The 19950-nt window shown below is 44.8% G+C and overlaps 1 protein-coding gene across 3 annotated transcripts in view; it reads right to left on the reverse strand.

Annotated features, from left to right (window-relative positions):
* Positions 1-19950, reverse strand: part of CEP57L1 (centrosomal protein 57 like 1) — a 140745-nt gene that overhangs the window by 100492 nt on the left and 20303 nt on the right. For 2 of the 3 annotated variants that reach the window (XM_078648405.1, XM_078648407.1), the window contains exons 2-3: positions 6228-6270; positions 5359-5536 (exon numbers count right to left, since the gene is read on the reverse strand). In XM_078648405.1, coding sequence (XP_078504531.1) covers positions 5359-5536 — 178 coding nt within the window. In that variant the 5' untranslated portion in view covers positions 6228-6270. Of the gene's footprint in view, positions 1-5358; positions 5560-6227; positions 6271-19950 lie in introns of all 3 variants that reach the window. The other variant, XM_078648406.1, reaches the window with a different exon arrangement.

Raw genomic sequence — 19950 nt, forward strand, 5'->3', positions numbered from 1 at the left:
ATCCCATTTTCATCAACCTACATTACAAACATTGTTTTTGTAGCAGTCAGTCATGTCTTTGGGGATATGGAATCCCATAGGATCCATACAGTAATATATTGGCTGCATGCATGAAAAGAGGAAAAACTCTCTCTGACATGACTCCCAATTACAACAACAGCTGTAATGTACATTGATAAAAATCGGATTGACACAACAAAAGGGTAAGAGGGCTGACCTGTACCCTCTAATAATTGTTGGAATAAGCTCTGTGAAACGGTCTCTAGCCAGACATACAACAAATGGCCATGGAACCACACATGATCTATATGCTAAGGTAATGGTTGCATGCTTGAAAACAATGAAAAACTCCACAGCATGGCTCGCAGTTAAAATGGCTGTAAAGTAGTTCGATGAAACTAAGATGGACACAACAAAAGGCAAAACAAAAGGCTAAGCGAGCAACCTATTAGCCCGCTATTATATAATACACTTCACATGTGCCAATGCCAGAACTTAGCACCCTGCAGACTGGAGCAGCTCAAGCTTGTGGTCAACTCTGGCACAACATCACGCCGACTACCTACCTGTCGCCATTCCCACAGCCAGTAGCTTCTGTACCAAGCATTCATCACATCCAATCCAAAAAACACGTATGAAGCTCTGAAGACCAAAAAGCATCCAAGTTCTGAACAAGAATGAAAAAGACACCCAGATTCCTGAGCAGATAAAAAGTTTTAACCAGCTGAAGTAACAGCATATGGTTTGCGCTTAACTTGTGCTCATGAAAAGTGCCGGTGTTGAGGATTAAGTGCCGGTGCTGAGCACCGGAAATCACTGGCTCAAATAAGCACTGGCAATATGCCAGCCTCAGAAGGATGCAAGGCCTTGCCAGGGTTTTAACTAGTGATTACTATACGTTTCAACAGTACGTGTTCAACTCAATGAGCCATCTGGTCAGACTGATTCGAGATCTTTCCCAAAGATTGGGCATAATGAATGAAAAAGCTCAGACTGCCCAGTTTTGAACACTGGTGGACCTTGGAACTGCAAGGGCAGTCTTCTTCCGAGTCTATATACAGATCCAAGGATGAAAAAAGTAGGGACAGAACCATACACTGCACAAAAAGTAATAGATTCTTGGCATCTATACAGGTGGCTAGGTCACAAAGCATGCCACTGAATTAGTTGACGTACGCACAATAAACCCTTTGGGATACCAGAAGCACAAGGTGCTACAATAATTTTATTTTATCTACTTGTTTCTGGGGAAAATAATGGACAAAACCACCATACATCAAGTGTTTCGACTTTGGGCACATGATGATGCTTCATGCAGCACATGGTCAGTCAGAGGGATACATCAGCATCTACATCTTGGCATCATTCAATTTGAGCCAACTTGGGTTTCATCCGGTGTAGCTTGTACATTAAAACAAGTAACAATAAAACATCTAATAGCTTTTGATATACTGCTAACCAAAGATCCTTAAAATCCTTAGATAACAGCATAAAGTTTAGGACAAAAGGCAGATATTCGAACTAAAATTTAACAGTAAAAAAAAAAAAAAAAAAGTGAGGCCATTATTGATGGGGGGAAAAACCCCACACCTTTCTTTCCAATTAGGTCACACCGAAGTCGGAGGCAACACTTGAGATCCTTCAGCATCAATAGAGCCCTTGTTATTTACCAGCATGGTAGTCCACCAATAAACAAATGGAGAATTTACACTGTAGAAAACATGCTGTTAATTACTGGTCTGCAGCGTGTGCTATACAGCAGAGCTGTATACTCACTCGCCTGCTCGGTGAGGCATGAGTGCTCACCGATACCTGCACATACATGTTTTTGGATTCTAAATATTTACTAAGGCACATGCCCACTCTGACACCGTGCAGCATCACACTGGCGGGACAGGACACTTCTGCTACTTCATGCGAATGAGTAAAAGGGTGGTCGGAAGTTGGATACACAAGAGTGCAGCGATGAATTAATGTATGAATACATATAGGGATGATTAAGATGAAGGAGTTCCTCGAAAGCCAGGAAGTTCCTCTCTCCTTCCACTACTGCTGCTGCTGCTGCTCACTCGCCCATCTAGTCATCCATGAATTAGCCCATACACTCACTTACCCATCTACACATTGACTCAAGACTCTCGCTCTCCCACAATTCGGCAATCAACGCCGTCTACTTTCCTCACTCAACCTTAACTCCCAACCCTGTTATCTACCATTCCCAAACTCATGTCCACCTTTGACTAGCAATAGTGAAGAAGGGCGGGAGCTATGGTTGAGTGAGGGGAGGGGTATGTAAAACACCTCAAATCCATCAGTTAAGTAGCTAATCTTGCCACACATTCATCAGGAACTCACAAGGCATCACACATCACATAACAGCTCAAAGACACCATAGCACACAATCCATTTGTCAGTAATTAAGGTCAACATGCTCTTTGCTCTTGGTGCAAGGACTGGTCTTTGGCAACAAACAGCCAGGGCAGACAAAAGTGTGCTAAGTGCAGTCACTGCTTTAGGCACTAGGCACAGGGTCTTGGATTACAGAAAGCTGTATATGTAAGACGCCAGAGCCTATGTTCAATTAGCATGGCTTGACATTCGACCAGGCCCTGGAATCTGTAGTCCTACACCTGAACCACAATGAACATGGCCTTTAGGGCTCCAACTCGATACCCTGGTTGCAGCTATCCCTTTTAGTCAAACCCTGCACTCATGATGGTTACTGCCCAGCGCTCCATCAAAGTTAGCCTGAACTTGTGATTTTGTCCTGGTCCATGCGACCAGATAACCACAGTTGGTGCATGCGCTTCTAGGCACTATTTTCACTTACATCTGTAAAATTGCATATATCCAGTGCTACTGACTGAATTGTTGATGTTTTGGTCTCATAATTCATTAAATGTTACTCTACTTTTCGAAATTGGTGTGGGATGTTTCATGTGTTGTGTTTTCACTTCATTACTGTTTGAAGTGCTGCATAAATATTTTACACATTGCCTCTAAATTAAACCAGACTGCTTGTTTCAAGCTACCAGAGGTTAAGCACAGGTTAATTTTGGGTTTGCTTGTGTTTCACTCAGACAAAATGTGTGGTTGCTGCTGGAGTAGGGTTTCACTCTTCCATCCACCAGTAACCCAGTTTCCCTTATCTACCCATGCAAGATTACTAGTCGTATTCACATTAGTGCAAGATTGCCAACAGTAATATAAAAATGGTTTAGTCAATTTGGAATGCCATTACAAGGGTAATTCATACAAGGCAGAGCTGCAATGCCCCCTGGCACCAAGGTAATAGTATTAGTAATAAGTCTCCAAAACCAGCATGATCTACCATTCAAGCATCACTTCCTACATATTTTGAAAATTATGGATTCTGAAAATACACACATTTTCATATCAAATACACACTTCTTAATTTTGATATGAGTTATTAATTCAACCAAACAAAAACTTCTAATTTGTAAGTGTGGCTGCACATAGGAGAGATACTTACAGGTAGCTGGAGAGTGATCAGTAGCTAACGAGCTACTGGTTTTAGAGGCCTGCACTATGGGGTACTGGTGGGGGGGATGCATATAAAAGGAAGAGGAGATCACCATGACAATTTCCCAATATTGCACTCATAATGGGTAAAAACCAAAAAATATATTTGCATACGGGAATAATATAAGGCAAGCAATGTGAGAGGTGAAATTGAAACACTATCAGCAGGGATGACATGACCAAGTTAGGATGTACGAGACAAAGTAAACCATAATGTTCCAAAACAAGGCCCTAGGAAATTGGCACTTTCTAGGACTCCCCCCCTACACAGGATTTTGATAGGTGGGTCACTTGATAAAATATTGTGAAATGTAAATGACCTGTGTAATAAAAACAAAAGTGAGAAGAACATCTGGATTCATGTAAGGTTCATAGAAGCCCAAGCCATATTGCTCCCAAAACAAAAAAGAAAAACCTGCAACTCGCAGAGAGAGGAACCAGAAAATGGATCAAAACAGGATGGGTTAAAAGAAATTTCCTTCAAGAAGTTCCTCCATGACAGAGAAGGGGTACTTATTGCGGTTAATAGCAATAATATGCAGATTGGCAGATCACAAGGAGATGGGTGTGATAAATGGGCAATTGTACCAATTAGGTCAGGATGGAACTCCCAATAGAACCAGCACATGGGCCCAACAAATGCAGCTGGAGGCCATCAGTGGTCTTCTTCTAAACTGAAACATACGGCCGGAGGCAAGGGAAGGAAAAAAAAAACAAAAAAAAAAAAAGACTGCCCCAATTCCGCTCCAATTTAGGAAACAGTTGAAGAGGCGCCTCTTTAAAGAACACTGCATCATGATGCAGTAACAATCTACTTGTGTTCCTGTTACCCATCTGGGTCTCCAATCACTTGCTGAATGTCTTTAGGTACAAACAACAAATACATGCAAATCAAATTTGGAAAGGAACGACGCAGGTGCGCTACTTATAACCCAATCATTCTAGAGAGATGTTGCAGATTTGTTTCAAATATAGACTTTTCAATTAATGCAAGTTCAACTTGTCCAAAGCATCTAGGATAAATGTAAAGCTATCACAAGAGTGTGCATAAAGGCATATGGAATAAATAGATACAAGGGACAAGCTTTGTCAGCGCCAATAGGTCAGGCATTTACAACTAGCAGTGCTTCTCAAGTTACTGGCACGTTCTTGTGTGTGAGGATGTGCGAGAAGAATGTGACAGAAGCAGAGGATGCTAGAGGAGAGAGTTTAAGAATGAATAACGATTGACGATATAGAAGAATCACTCATGCACTCACTCAACTGTTCTCTACCCGTGGGCCTTCAATACATACAATGCCATGGTCATCCATTCATGCAGCCCTCCATCTGTGAACTTAAATAGCCAAATCATCCATTTGCTGAATCAGCTATTTACTTGGCCCTCCACTCTTCAAACCAATGTGTGTGAATCCAGTATGCAATAGTCTCAATATCTTAAACCGCTCAGCATGAATTTGGATATCCCCCATTTAGAAGAAATATTAAATCTGCATTGATCATGCGCTCCGTCGGATTGGGGACAAGTCTTCACATGTCCCTGCACATTATCAAGGCTTGGAACTCTCTATACGTGTGCCAGTTGCACTGCATCAAGTGTGCAAGTAATGCAAGTCTCCTTTAAAGATATACGTCTTCCAGCATACACCACCATAAACAAGCCTTCATAATTTAATTATACTTTTCTGTCAATAAAACAGCTAACAGCACCTGGATACCCTATATTTTATGGGAGTGGTCGTATTCACAGTGCCTCCTACATCAAGAAAGGACACACAATGTAACTTTAGAGTTTCTGCAGTAGTTTTGCCTTACCTTTGCTATTTGGAGCAGGACCAACATCGAATGTAGCAGATACTGGCTTTTTGGAAAAGAGAACATCTGTCTTCTTATTGCAGACATTGATATTTCCATAAGAAGTGGGCCGTGATGATATTTTATTTGGGGGTTGATAGAAGCTTCCTAGGTAGCTATCCTTCATAGTAGAATCCATCTTCAAGAAGATAAACAGAGACACTAAAAAATATATTTTTTTAAAACAGCATAAAACGAAGCATTATTTCTCATTGGCAACGGACAAACTAAAGAAGATAAAGACAAAAAAACCGCTCTGATCAGCATGAGTTTCAGCAAAATCTTTGGGAAGATAGGATATGCCAGACAGAGAAGTAGTGAATCACAGAAGGCAAAGGGAGTAACCAACAGAGACAGTTGCTGAAGCAAAAACAGAAGAACTGGCCTCCAATTTTAAAATAGACAAACACATTTTGTCAATGTCACGCCACACTATATTGGACAGCTGACCCTTCACCTATCCTAGTGTTTACTTTTATTTGCCTTTAGGTTTGGTAAAGTGAGGCTACCACTCCAGAGCAGCCTCTTGGCGCTAAAAAGTAGAGAACAGATTCAATAGGAATCACATTGATCGTCCACAAGGCTGTCCATGGCCTTACCCTTGCCGGCCTAAGTAGGCTTGGCAAGACGCAAAACAGCACATTTGCAGCAAACTGCTGTTCATGCCTTCAGCCACAAAACTAGGGCCACTTTTTAGTCTACCATCCTTCCACAAATCCTCGCCCAAAGGAACTTTTTTAAACTACATTTATCAATGTGCTCCCAGTCCTATTTTAGGTGACTGATGCCCCCTGAAAACCCATGTGATCTATTTCATGTCGCAAACCCACCTTTCTAAGTTTGGCACAAAGGCAGCTTTAGTTTCTCACCAACCTGAAAAAAAAATATAGATAAAAGATAATCATACAGGAAGAGGGTCTTTGGGTCAATCGTCTACATTCATTGGTGTCAGTTATTTTTATTTTTTTAATTTCAACAAATTTTTATTGTCTTTTTTTTTTTCTTCAACGACATTACATAGAACATAAAACATATAGTCATCATTGTTTTCTCATTACAGGGTTTTCAGCCAAAACTCGCTAGTTTAGTGGTGCCACATTATAGGTTATACATGCTAGGCTGTCCCTCTATCCATTTGCCCCAGTGAAAGTAGGGGGAGGTGTGAAAGGGGAAGGGGTGAGAATTTGGGAGGAGAGAAAAAGAGAAGAAGAGAAAAGGAGGAGAAGAAGAATACAAGAAGTTGGTTATCCCTCAATACTGACTTGGCCCCGGTGTGGGGGTATTTTGCGTATGTTGCGCGCAGCATGGTTAATTTGGGCTGGTATAGCTTAAGGCGGGTCATATGTGTCAAGGTATTTGTCCCGGGCCGGTTTTGCTTCCACCCACCACAACATACACATACATAATGGCTAAAGGAGATAGACCAGCGGTTCTTAAGCTTTTGACATTTGTGAACTCAGACTGACTCACTATTGGAAGCCAAGGGTCCCTGGCCGAAGCAAATACTCCTTTGTGAACCTCATAAAAATACACAAAAACAAAGGAATAGGCACACATCAATCAACAATACAAATTAAGAAATATTTTCTTTTATTCACAACCACAAAAATAAAATGCAGAAATAGACATTTTAATGGGCAGTTGGAGCTTTTTTCCTAAAATAGAAAGCAAAATATATGCTGGATTCTAGCATATCATTCTTTTTCGCTCCTGATGCACCCTCTATTGTTCTTGGTGCATATCCATGCTTCAACTGAGGCCACCAATCATCCATACTATTGTTTGCTGAACTTGTGCTACTTCCAATCATGCTTATGATACCATCTTAATTTTTAGGGCCCCATTTTGAACTCCTTCAAATTTGGAGAATGATGTAATATTTGCCGTATAACATTTTGCTTCATCGGTATGCTCTGTGGACCCCCAGGGATGACAAGTCACAGAGTTAAACCATTTCAGCCACTGGATCTCTTTCACTTTGAGGACAGAGTTTTTCTTCATTCCGTGTGCATATTAACTTTAATTTATTTTTAAAGCATACTTGTGTGTCAGTGGTTGTTGACCAAAATATTACTTCACCAGTGTTTTTTTCATTCCATTCTTTATGCTTTTTAGGTTTCTGGTCATTCCTAAATGTTTGAACTACATATTCACTTTACAGTAATTGCATTACCTTTTCAAAAAGAGTAATCTTCCATTGTAGTATACTAGGACATGTATGGTAATCCCTCAGTGCTAAGTTCACCTGCTTGCTACGAGCCCCCCACGTGGTTCCATTAAAATTGTAAATAAACTTAATTCTTTTTTAAATATAAAATGTAAGATTAATCGCTGCCATGGTTAGGCGGCATCATTTTCCCCCCTCGTATTTTTAGTGGCATGTACCTGCAAAACTTTTTAAAAAACATTATTGTACCCATTTACCAAGGCTAGAACAATTGCCTTTGCCAATGCTGGTTTAGGAATTAATGTCCCTTTAACCAAAATGCACCACACACGATATTTAGGCTATCCTGGTTTAGGTTTAAACCTATAATAACTGATAAAACCCCACAGGAAGGGAAACAGCAATCAGAATTGTAAACCAAGACTGATAAACACCTGCACAATCACAGACTAAAATGCCATTCAAAGAAAGGTAAGTGAAAGAGAATAAGCCGTTCTCATTTCTTTCTGAAGGGGCCAACACAACTTAACTTTTTTTAAATTAAAGTTAACAGCAAGAAAAACTTGTCTAAGAGTATTCTGCTTGAGTTTTGTTGTTTATGGATGTCACTAAAAAATGGTTAGCTCTTCCTTTTCTTGCCTCTCGTTTTGTGTGCTTGGATTAGGGTTTAGAAGCATTCTTTGGGTCTGATCTAATTATTTTATAGCCTGTAGAGAATCTGCAAATATTAAAATAACATGTCTTCTTTTGGAAGTGTATAATTCTGTCACTAGTTGGTGAAACCACTGGCTCTTATGAATCTTGGCCAATATGTACTATCACATTTACTCACAAAGAATGGGTAAAACGCTTTGATATGTCATCCCAGTTTTCTAACAAGTTAGTATTGATAGCAGGTCACACACCAAAATCCCAAACGTTAAACATTTATTTAAAGGTGTAGTGAAAGGTACCTGTGAAAAGAGTGCGGTCACCATGCACATGGGATAATGGAGAAAACCCTGAACAAGACTTTCCATATAATAACAAAATTCATAGCTGCAAGCTGACCAATTGTCATCTGTTATACCATCAGCTAACCCTGGCCTTTAACCCAACTGCTATTTAACTGCTGGGATTTTTAAGCCCATGGTTAACAATGTTAACAGCAAACTGTTAAGTCCCAGAATACGACTTGATGCCTATTAAAAGATCTAGGCCGACTGAAAATGAGACATTTGCATTGGTGATGTTTGGCAACTAGAAATATAAAAACAAAAAGCAGCACCACCTTAATTTAGTCTGTCAGAGAGCAGCAGAGAAGCAGTAGCAAGCATGCTTAAAGAATCCCGTTTCTGGTGCCTTAGAATTCAGGGTTATAAATGACTCGTGTAAATCAAGATATTAAAAGGTTTCACAAGGTACTAAGCTGTTGGTAGGTTGGCCACTCAATGTCATAATTTTAATTAGTAGGTAAAGGACCCCACACTCTGCCCAGGAATGTGTTTATTAAAACATTGGAATATAGCACTTTTAATCCATTAATAGTCCTGTAAACAAGACAATCCTGACAGAGTGAGTGTGAGAGGTAATGAGATGTGAGTAACAGAGCACTACAAAGACTTCATATTCTTAAAACAGTCTAATATACGTTCATTGGACACATCGACAATGGGAAGGCACTACTTCTTTAAATTCAATAAGTGCCTTATAACAATGACTGCAAAATGCAACAGGTTATGTAAATACTCAGAAAATCTATTTTTGTGTTGGGGCTATACAGCTGTCGAAACATTGGTTTCAAACGGTTTGGAAAACAGTGAGAAAACACCATTGAAATGTACAAAGAAAATTCATGAAAACAAGACAGCCCAACAAGTTGTAACGCTACTCGCTCTTTCTGAATTGATTGTGGCACTTCATTATCCGGTTATGTTATTTACATTTATAAAGCACAAAAGATATCACCCCGAGAGGGTCTCTCAACCCTTTTGCACGCTAAAACAAGTAAAAAAAACAAAAACAAAAACAGAGGTGTTATAAGAGCCAGGTTTTGAGAATTTCTTTTGAATAGGGCTTCATCACGACTGGATTGTAAATCTAGGGGTAGCCTGTTCCAATGAAAGGGGGGCCAGATATGAAAATCATCTACCCCCATATTTGGCCGTACATATGCGGCTAGGGCACAGTAAAGATTACCCACTGGACCGAAGGTTGTGTATTGGCACATAAATCTGTTGCTTGTTCCTCAAATAGAAGGGGCAGTTTCCACAAAGGGATTTGTGTAATAGGCAGAGGAGTTTGATGCGGAATGCCTTTTTATCAGATGCCAACACAAAGATTTGAGTGTGAGATGGGGTTGAATGCTGCAGATAGATCTAGTAGTATCAACATAGCTGAGTGTCCTTCGTCCAGGGATTCTGATGGTGTCCAGAACATCCACCAGTGCGGTTTCTCTGCTGTAGAACGCCCAATAACCTAACTGGGAGAGGTCTAGTAGAGAGTTCAATCCATATACTCTCCGTGGGAAAGTCCCTGCACTTGTGGCCCTATAATTGACAAACAGAATCTCTTACCCACACTATTGGAACAAATTCTTAGTATCAATAAACTTCATATTGCACCTGTGGTGCATACTGACAGAAAACAAGAGGAACAACCTAGACCAACAACAATGCTCACCCTTAGTTTCAGACACATCACTGGAGTCAACAATGACACAAATACAGCTTATAAAAAAAGGATGAAGCTCTATAGGCGGAGCAAATGGAAACACTGAAGGTCAATAGAGGAAATCTTAAGACATCGAACCAATCTAGAAGACAAAAAAGCGTTAAAGGAAAGCTAGCACAAAACTTTGAAACTGGCAAAACACCAGGCACTTAAAGTGTACCTATTTTCACTTAAATTTGTGAGGGTAAAGCCAAGGACAGCCTAACCAAACCATCTACTACAGCAGACTTCCTCCAGAACACTAGTCTAAAAGGCTGGGCTCCAGCAAGTGACAACCTAGGCGAGTCAATTCCAAGCAAGTTAAACACCAATCTCACAATTACGGACGACACGGTCCCTCAGGCGAAAACTGAAATACTGAAGATATACAGCCCAGTGAGACTAACAGCAAAAGAAGCGAGGACAAGAACGTTGGGGGAAGAAAACAACAAAGAGAAGAGTTCAATAACATCAAACCAACAAATTCAGGCAAGCTTTGGAAGGAAGGAATCTTTACTGACTAAAACTCCTAAAACTATCACCCTCTGTGACTCAAAAATTAAAGGTAAACACCATTTGGAAAGAGTAGACTCAATGCCGCAAATTCTATAACAGGCTGAACTCCAAGTAGCTCAATTGGGGGATACCATCCAGCAAGTACAGCATAAAAAAATAAAAGTTAAACGAGTAATAAGAGTGACCCGCTCGGCATGAACCTGCATAAAACAGACGCTCGTAACGGTCCGTAACAGTCAGAGTAATCCACCAACAATACCTTGCCACAAAATGTAAGAGATGGTAGCCTGTCCCCAGAAGGAAAGCTCAGATTTTACATACAAAACCAGAACAAGTTTACATCAGAGGAAGATAAGCATCCTGATACAGGGAAAAGGCAAAAACAACAAATTTGATTAACCCCAGAATACGAATCACAAGGGTGGCAAGATACTTTGAACAGAGGCAATATACTAAAACTGATAGGTGAAATTCCAGTATTAAAAACACATCCAATCTGCTAACCTCTTGGCTGTGCAATTTCTCCCAGTTGGACAACAACGTGAACAAAAAATGAACAAACATTAACTACATGGCCGTCAGAAGAATTAGTGCAGTTAGTCTTAAACTGCTCTGAACAATTTGAAGCCTGGGCATAAAATGATCTATACCAGCACACTATCCTTGTCTTACTAAACAAGCATTTACAATGCAACGCTTTCGCCATGGTAAAAGTTAGAGCTATTGGCATTGTAAATGACAAATTTTGTATTTATGTGTTGGTTTTGAAAACAGATAAATAAATGGCATTGTCATTTACAATGCCAATAGCTTAATCTCTCACAAATGCGAGACCTATTGCATTTGCACCCACACACACAGAGCACACACACACAGACCGAGCCACACAGACAGAGCCACCCACCCACACACACACACACACACACACACACACACACACACACACACAGCCACCCACAGAGTCATTCACAGAGCCACCCACACACACAGAGCCACCTACACAGAGCCACCCTTACACAGACAGAAGGGGGGGGGGGACGGACACCTGCACAACGAAGAAGAGCGGGGGTGGGAGGGGGCGGACATCAGCACAACCAGGAAGAGCGGGGGGGGGGGGGGGGGGGGGACACCAGCACAACGAAGAAGAGCGGGGCTGAAATGAAATGAAATGAAATTTGATTTATAAAGCGCATGGCTGCCCTAGAGCGGCCCAGCGCTAACTCAACAAAAAACAGAGAGAGAACCGGAGAGGAGCCGTTGCTTAGAGGATCTTGGGGAAAAGAAAAGTTTTACGAGATTTTCGGAATTTAAGGTAACAGGGTTCGGCCCGAATGTACCTAGGGAGGGTGTTCCAGTTTTTTGCCGCATTTACCGTGAAACGGCGACCCCCCGTGCGCGTCTTCCTCACTCTTGGGACTATGGCAAAATTCTCTCAATACGACCGGAGGGCCCGGGGGGATTTATAAGGGTGGATCAGGCTCCTAAGAGCCGGGGGGCCATTGCCCTGGAGCGTCTTGTGGGTGATGCATAATGATTTGAAGACAATTCTTTCGCGCACTGGGAGCCAGTGGAGAGCTCTCAACGCTGGTTTGGCTGACGATCTTCTTGTGACCCCAAGGAGCATCCTTGCTGCAGCGTTCTGCCCCCGTTGCAGGATGTTGATGGTAGCTTCCGGGGCCGCCAAGAATAGGGCGTTGCTACAACCAGGAAGAGCGAGGGTGGGGGGGGACACCAGCACAACTAGGAAGAGCGGGGGTGGGGGGTGACGGACACCAGCACAACCAGGAAGAGCGGGGGTGGGGTCTCGCCTTTGAAAAAGTTAGAGCTATTGGCATTGCAAATGACAACATTTTTATTTATGTGTTGGTTTTGAAAATAGATAAATAAATGGCACTGTCATTTACAATGCCAATAGCTTAATCTCTCGCAAATGCCACACACAAACACACAGAGTCCCACACACATACATACCCACAGAGCCACACACACACACACACACACAGAGCCACACACTTCCAGTAGTCGGTGGGCAGCGTGGAGCAGACCAGCACCCAGCCCGACAGGGCCAGCAGGAAGGCCACGATCTCCCCCACCATACTAGCCATGGTCATCGGCGATGGGCACAGGTGTCAGGCTGAGGGCACGGGTGAGGGCAGAGGGGTAAGAGCTGAGGGCAGAGGGGTGAGAGCTGAGGGCAGAGGGGTGAGAGCTGAGGGCAGAGGGGTGAGAGCTGAGGGCAGAGGGGTGAGAGCTGAGGGCAGAGGGGTGAGAGCCGAGGGCACAAGGGTAAGAGCCGAGGGCACAAGGGTAAGAGCCGAGGGCACAAGGGTAAGAGCCGAGGGCACAAGGGTAAGAGCCGAGGGCACAGGAGTCAGTGAGGGCACAGGTGAGGGCAGCGTGGTGAGGGCTGGAGGCCTGGGTTGAGGTCAGAGGGCACAGGTGCCAGAAGTGAGGGCCTAGGAAGAGCTGAGGGCAGAGGGGTAAGAGCTGAGGGCAGAGGGGTAAGAAGTGAGTGAGGGCCCGGGGTGAGATCAGATGGTAGAGGATTCAAAGCTGAGGGCTCCTGCGAGGGCAGAGAGCAACGCGGCAAGATACGAATGCCCTGCTTGAGGTCAGAGGGCGGTACGGGGCAAGAGTTGATGACCAAGGGGTAAGAGCGCTATGTCAGAGCTGAGGGCACAAGAGAGGTGGAGCAGATGGACGCGGGGCTCAACATAGGTGAAAGTCCTGGTCGGAACTAAAAGTAGCGCCACAAGGAAGTGAGGCAAAACCGCCTGTGACAGCTTAGACACAGGGCACTGCAACTGCACTCTCTGCTCTCATTGACTGAACGCCATATACTCTGCAAATACTCTTCTTGCATGAAGTTGCATCTACTTTCTCCGCACCTGTTGCCCAGCACATCCCCTGCTGCCCTTTGCTTTCGATGAGCATCCGCTCTTCGTCTGCGGTGCCTACTGCCCCATTAATCCATTCCAAATATGAAATATTCCCGTCTGTGCAGCCTGCCCCTTTAGAATGGTTCGCTACATTAAATGCACCTGTCCTAAAAGCCCTCAAGCCCCCACCGCTTCGTGGCACTCTACACTCTGTCTCTTGTATCAACCGGTGGTGCACTTTCTCCATAGAGCCTACTGTTCAGTGAACCAAATAACTACCTTCTGTGGGCACAGGCCCAGTAACACATTGTCCACTGAGGCAAACACGTCTCTAACCCCTGTATGGTGGTGGTGGCACGTTCGTCACTGTCCTGTACCGATGACCATCCCTCACCCCATGAGACAGTACCCACTGTCCTGGTTCGTCAGTGCCCGCTGCCCCTGTGTATACTCTCCGGATATATGTTGCTCCCTGTAGCGCTGTACACACACTCTCCTCCCTCTTCCTAATACTCCAGTTTAACCTTGTCCCGGGACGTCACTTTAGTGAACTCTCTGCCCGAACTCCTCTGACAGCGGCTCCTTACTGTAGTGAGGGTGGGGGCGTCCGTGTGGCTGTGCCCCCTGCTACTTCCCGTCCGTGCAGCCGTGGCCGGTCTCAGGTCCCTTCCGTCCGGCTCCCACCAGAGTCCAGAGAGACGCAGGTGACGTCAGTGGCATGAAGCTCCAGAGAGGGCGGGGCTAGGAAGCCTGGGAGCGCCAGTGAGGGCGGGGCCTGCAGACATCTGACTACCCAGGGGGCACGGCCTCCTGGAAAAGCGTTCATCGGGCGGCCTGTTTAGAATCACCTATATCAGTTTCTCATACACCACAATGTCACATTGGTCACGGATGTCAGCCCTTTCATTGCCCATCACCTCCATCACAACCTGCTCATCAAAGTAAACCCTCCACATTGCCACTAGTGATAGCTCTTGAAACAGATACCACAGAGCAGGCATCCCCCCAAGGTACATCGGTGTGTAGCAGGCCAGCTCCGCCGAGGCCGGAAAGTACAGACTACACGACCACACAATGCTCGACCTCTCTAACGAATGCCAGAGGAAGTCCCAATCGTGAGCCGTATGTGCCGCGGTGCCACATGCTACGAAATGAGAATTAAATCTGGCTTGTAAGGTACGGGGGCACAGCTGTGGAATGGCAATGACAAAGCAAGTTATTACGTTTTCCTTGCATAGTCTGCAGACAATGCCCTCTTTATTCACATGCCCCCGCCGAAGGAATACAGCCAAAAAGAGTGTCCATAATCTTGCCAACGACACTGCCAAGAACCCTGTCCCCTGCCAAGGCTGGCTGAGAAATCCCGCAGACTGTCTGGGCCGACAGAGGGATGTGGCCTCCAATGTGAGGCAAAGGACACGGAACAGGAGCCTGCAGGAGAACAGCTTCCCAGCTTCCCTCCTAATGAGGGAATCCACAAGTCCTGCCACCCACTAAAGAGGGCGAAGCACCGCGCTCAAGACAGGGACAGCTGCAGCGCAAGGCTTCATGGAACACGAGGATGCAGCGCAACGACCCGAGCTGCCGACTTTGGAACTAGGGAACCAGGTGCAAGTCTCGGCGTTAGCTCAACATCCTGTGATTCAGGGCAAATCAATTAATCTCACCGTGCGTACAAAAATTATATATATATATATATATATATATATATATATATATATATATATATATATATGTCCTAATATAGCCAATACTCATGAAAAGCGCAGTCTTCCGGTCGAGTTCACGCTATATATAAAAAAGAAATGTAAACACGAGACCCGCCATTTTTTAGCTGTCCCACACACTTCCGAACATGCACACCATAGCACGAATACCATAGCATGAGCACCGTAAGTGACATCACGCCCATCTGACCACTCATTAACTCACAGGGTTGAGGGACGGACAGCGGGATACAACCATGAGGGACCAGGACGATCTTAGCAATGAGGAAAAACATCCATGTTAAAAAAAAAAAAAAAAAAAAAAAAAAAAGTACACGCCCACAGTGGCCCACGTCTTCATGACGTTCTAAAAGGGGCGGAGAGCGAAAAAAATCACCAACGCCCACGAATCTGCTCCCAGAAAGAGTGACGCATCTCTCTTCCAATGGCTAGCCTCCATTTATGGAGCTAGCCAATGGAAGAGAGAGGAGGGACAAAGCCCCGTACTGCTAAACAAAAGATTTCGCCTGCGCGAGCACTGCTGCGCAATGGACGCCAGGCGAAACCTAAAAACGACTGAATAAAACCAATCAAGAGAAAAAACAAACACTAGATACAGCACAGGTCTATTCAGTTCTGCAGAATGCTAAAAGAAAGAAGCTGTACAGAATCAATAAGCTGTATCAAAGGTCAGAAAGTTAGCTGAGGAGCAGGCCAAAGTCAATAATCTACACTCCAGATGAAGACAAAATATTGGCAGCAGCCAACATTTTCTGGAATGTTAAGCCCCAACATCAAACTAGGATGAATTGTCCAGACTACATAGGCCTACATAGGCCAACAGCTAGTAAAGGCACTGGAATATCAGGGTATGCGCATGATAAACGGCAGATCAGCAGAAGATAAACCGCCAAAAAGCACCTATCATGGACCAAGGGTGCGATCAGAACTTGATTTCACGGTTGTCTCCCTGCCCCTAATGGCATCTTTTTTTTTTACAATTCTATATAGAATATACCACTTTGAGCGATCATTCATACCAAAATATTTTCTATTATCTCAATTTAACAAAATTTCAATCTACTACATTAATAGAAGGACATTTTAACTAGAGATTTCAAACGTCTCAAGTGGTCAAATGAAACCAATCCGGAGCTGCATATAACAACTAAAGAATTACTGATGGCATCGGTAAAAGATAGTGCCAACACGATACAAGCTTAGACTAACTTCCTGTTCTAATTGACAACATTGATGACAACGCTGAGAAAGCAGGCACTAAGAAACAAAACTCGCAAAGCAATAACAAGCAACGAGTAAAAATGTAACCACAACCAAGAAAAAAAAAGGAAAATGAATTAGGAAACGTCAATCAATGGATCACGATGAAACCGCATGGGAAGCATTGCGACAACAAAGGAAATTATTCAAAAAGTAACTATTGGCAGACAAAGAATGAAAAAGGAGAGATTTTATACAACGCGCAGCATCTTAATTCGAGGAAGTTCTAGCAAACACTCCATCAGAACATCTGGATAATAGATGGTAAACTCTTGGAGGAAGTAACTTGATACAAATACCTGGGATTTTATATTGACAACAAACTAAACCAATAAGAGCAGAAAACCTATATGGCCAGGCGACCGAGCGCACTAACCTTTGTAAATATGTCACTGACAAAAAAACTGGAGGGTCCATTGTTCAAACCATTACTCTCTGTAATAGCAGCAAAAAAACACTTCCAACTATAACTTACGCTAGTACCATCTTATAGGGCAAAGATTGGGCCCTTCTGAATAAATTGATAATGAGCACTTATGACAAGTTTTTTAAATTTCAGCCAGCAGCATCGGCTGCGCAAGTGGGTCTTTAATTCGGGCTCATGAATGAAACAATAGGTAGAATATACACATCTATAAAGGTGTGGTATTGAATAAAACAAAACGCAGAGCTCCACACAAGCATTATGGTTAGAACTTAAGAATATAAAAAAAAAGTGTATAATCAATTTATTTAGAACACGCTTAGAACAACTTGCACCATTGACCTATGGAATAAAAATCTGCCAAATGTCATTCTTTGACAAAAGCACCTTTAACCTTAGATCCCACGCCTGGTTGGTGATCAACAATTATAAAGCCCATAAACCACCAGCCTATCTAGATCATACATTTTCGGTCTACCTAAAAAACATTTGATGCCACTTTGTTTCAGAGAGCTTCCCTCATTACCAAACTATCCAAGCAGGAAAACATAGGGTCCATAGCGTGTCCACTCTGTGGCAGTCAAAAAAAAGACCTCATACATTGGATATGCATTAGCCAGAAACTGTATACAGCACGAGTCACTTTATTAAGAAAAGCATTAGGAGACAGAGTAATAAGGACCTGTAGATCTGTTTTAATGACAGGGCTAACCCGTCTGACTCCCAAATTAATTGCAGCTGATAAAATTCCACTGTATTCATTAACAGGCTCTGAAAACCGTGGCCCAGTAGGTAGTTTTATACATTGCATTTTTTAAACCAGAAGGTTTTATACTTGTTTTTAGGGATCACACGAAGACTTAATGTGTTTAATTTAAAACCCAATTTGTTGTTTTAATTTTTTTATAAAAAAAAAAATATAAAAAAAAAAAAGGAGAGACCATTTATTATTTATACTGATCAAACCAGTCACCTTCCTGTAGTAACAACGTGTAAAATACCATACGGTCATTGTTGGACTATATGGTGTCCCTTGGTCCCTCTGAACGAAATATTATTTAAATTGGCAAAATCATACTTGATTAGGATCGCAACTGCCCAGAGTATTACTTGACAATTTAGGATTTCATAATGCAAACTCAAGCTCATTTTGACGTAGACGATCTTTTGTACTACAAAGTCAAAAATGCATCGCCTGGGGGGCGTGGCCAAGATGGCGTCGGAGTAGGACGCTTCTCCGAGCCTCTCCGGCGCCGATCCAGCATAGCGTCTCACAGCACGGTGCTGGGTGAGCGGACTGGCTCCAAAAAGGTAGCGGAGGTCTCCGTAACACAGCGGAGTGGCCCGGAGCCGTCAGCGGGGCGAGGCGGCGTTTGTGGCGGCTGCGGGAGCGGCGGCGCTTTGGGGCCTGAGAATCCCCGGCCTTGCGTAGCTTGGGGGCCGGCTCGGTGGATCGCGGTGCTCGCCGCAGACGAGGAGAGCCCCGCCCGCATCCCGCCCACAGTTCCCCCTGCACCGGCTGACGGAGGAAGAACGCGCCTTACCGGTGGAGAGGCGGAGCTGACCGCCGGTGAGCTCCGGGGGTGCTTGGCTGTATCGACCCACGGAGTGGTGGGGGCCCAGTAACGGCGGAGCGCGGAGGCGCCACAGTGCACGCCCGGGGGGACGGAGGACGCCAGGGGTCGCTGGGGGGCCTGGATCTGATGAGTTCCCCACCCTGGACAGGAGAGGAGGCGGGTGGAGCCGGGCCGGCGGACAGGGCCCGACGGGAGCACTGACCGGAGCGCTGAGTGACCACGGCGTGGAGACAGTCTGGGGATAGCTACGGGGTATTGCCTCTGGCCTGGGCCAGCAGATCAACGTGGTGCCACCTGCGCAGGCCTGGGGGGGGGGTGCAGACAAATGGAGGCTGGACGCCGGTACTGCCACGTGGGCCGCTCGAGCGGATCGGACACGCATCACGGCACAGTTTGCGGCTTGGAGGGTGCGACGGAAGGTCGCTGGAGCTGCGGATCCCGCCTTTGGCCCGGTGGTGAATTGGCTACTATCACAGGAGGTCGGCACCAAGTGTCCTGGGTGCATTCCTCGGCAGAGAACACCGCGGGGCCATTTTATCTGGCTCCTCCTATGGGACTGGTTGGCTATCACCTGCGCCTGGACTGATGGTGGCTGCATTGCCTTTCCGCACCCTCCTCCCTGGACATTGACACCGGGGGCGCGGTGCTCCATGACCCCTGGCTGTGGAATACTCCTGGCAGGTCTGTAGGCTGGTGTTTTGGCGAACGGGGGAACTCTGGAGGCTGCCTGGATTGCAAGGAGGGGACCATTTGGGCTGCTCGGAGGGGACAGTTGCTACACCTGCGGGCCCAGTACTCCCATAGTGCCTGCCATTGTGTGTTTCGGGAGAGAGGATCGCCCGGGCCGAGGGCTGCCCGGCACCATGTCTAATACATTACGCAAGGGGCGCGCAGGGAAGGATGGGACGCCTAAGTCTTCACAGCAGCCGGCATCCCCGGGGGCCAGTGGCTCGTCGAGGCAGTCGGACGATGAAGCCCCTGTAACCAAGGCTTTTATGACCGATCTTTTTGCCTCCATCAAGGAAGATATATCCGAACTTCGTGCGCAATTGGCGTCCGACCTCCGGGAAGTACGGAGAGATGTGGATGGGATTGGCGAGAGGGTGGCGACCCTAGAGGACCATGATGATTTGAGTATGGCCAATGATGTGCACTTGCTGCAACAAGATGTAATCCGTCTCGCAGAACAGAACTTGGACTTGCAGGCTCACGCGGAGGACCTGGAAAACCGGTCCCGACGGAATAACATCCACATTCGTGCAGTGCCATGGGATGGCGAGGCGGGCGACCTGCGTGGCTACGTACAGGAGTT

The sequence above is a fragment of the Lissotriton helveticus genome, chromosome 6, assembly GCF_964261635.1.
Source record: "Lissotriton helveticus chromosome 6, aLisHel1.1, whole genome shotgun sequence".
Classification (NCBI taxonomy): domain Eukaryota; kingdom Metazoa; phylum Chordata; class Amphibia; order Caudata; family Salamandridae; genus Lissotriton; species Lissotriton helveticus.